Source organism: Nanorana parkeri, unplaced genomic scaffold (assembly GCF_000935625.1).
Source record: "Nanorana parkeri isolate BGI_ZX_2015 unplaced genomic scaffold, ASM93562v1 scaffold2073, whole genome shotgun sequence".
Lineage (NCBI taxonomy): Eukaryota > Metazoa > Chordata > Amphibia > Anura > Dicroglossidae > Nanorana > Nanorana parkeri.
Genome location: NW_017308341.1, coordinates 91254 through 91539, shown reverse-complemented (window position 1 = coordinate 91539; position 286 = coordinate 91254). Strand labels below are relative to the sequence as shown.

Below are 286 nucleotides of genomic sequence, written 5' to 3'. Positions count from 1 at the left end.
GGGGGACCCCCCCCCGCCCTGGGGGGGGGGGGGGGGTCACTCACCTCTTTGTGTTGGGTAGGTCCCGCGTACAGCTGCTCCCGTCCCAGGCACAGTAGGGATCCCGAGCCAGGCAACACTCCGCGCAGGCCTTCCCGTAGACGCCGCAGCGATGCAGAGGCACCTGGGCAACGCCGACCGCCGATCCCACGTACAGTTGTTGCTGGGGAGAGCGCAAACACAAAACGTCAGACGGGAGACGGTAAATATTGGCCATCGGCAAACACCGCCTGCCCCCCCCTGACCC

At 67.1% G+C, this 286-nt stretch overlaps 1 protein-coding gene across 1 annotated transcript in view; it reads right to left on the bottom strand.

Annotated features, from left to right (window-relative positions):
* Positions 1-286, bottom strand: part of LOC108800586 (semaphorin-3B-like) — a 21247-nt gene that overhangs the window by 2377 nt on the left and 18584 nt on the right. Inside the window, 1 exon segment of the mRNA XM_018572567.1 lies at positions 45-202. Within this exon segment, the coding sequence (XP_018428069.1) occupies positions 45-202 (158 nt within the window).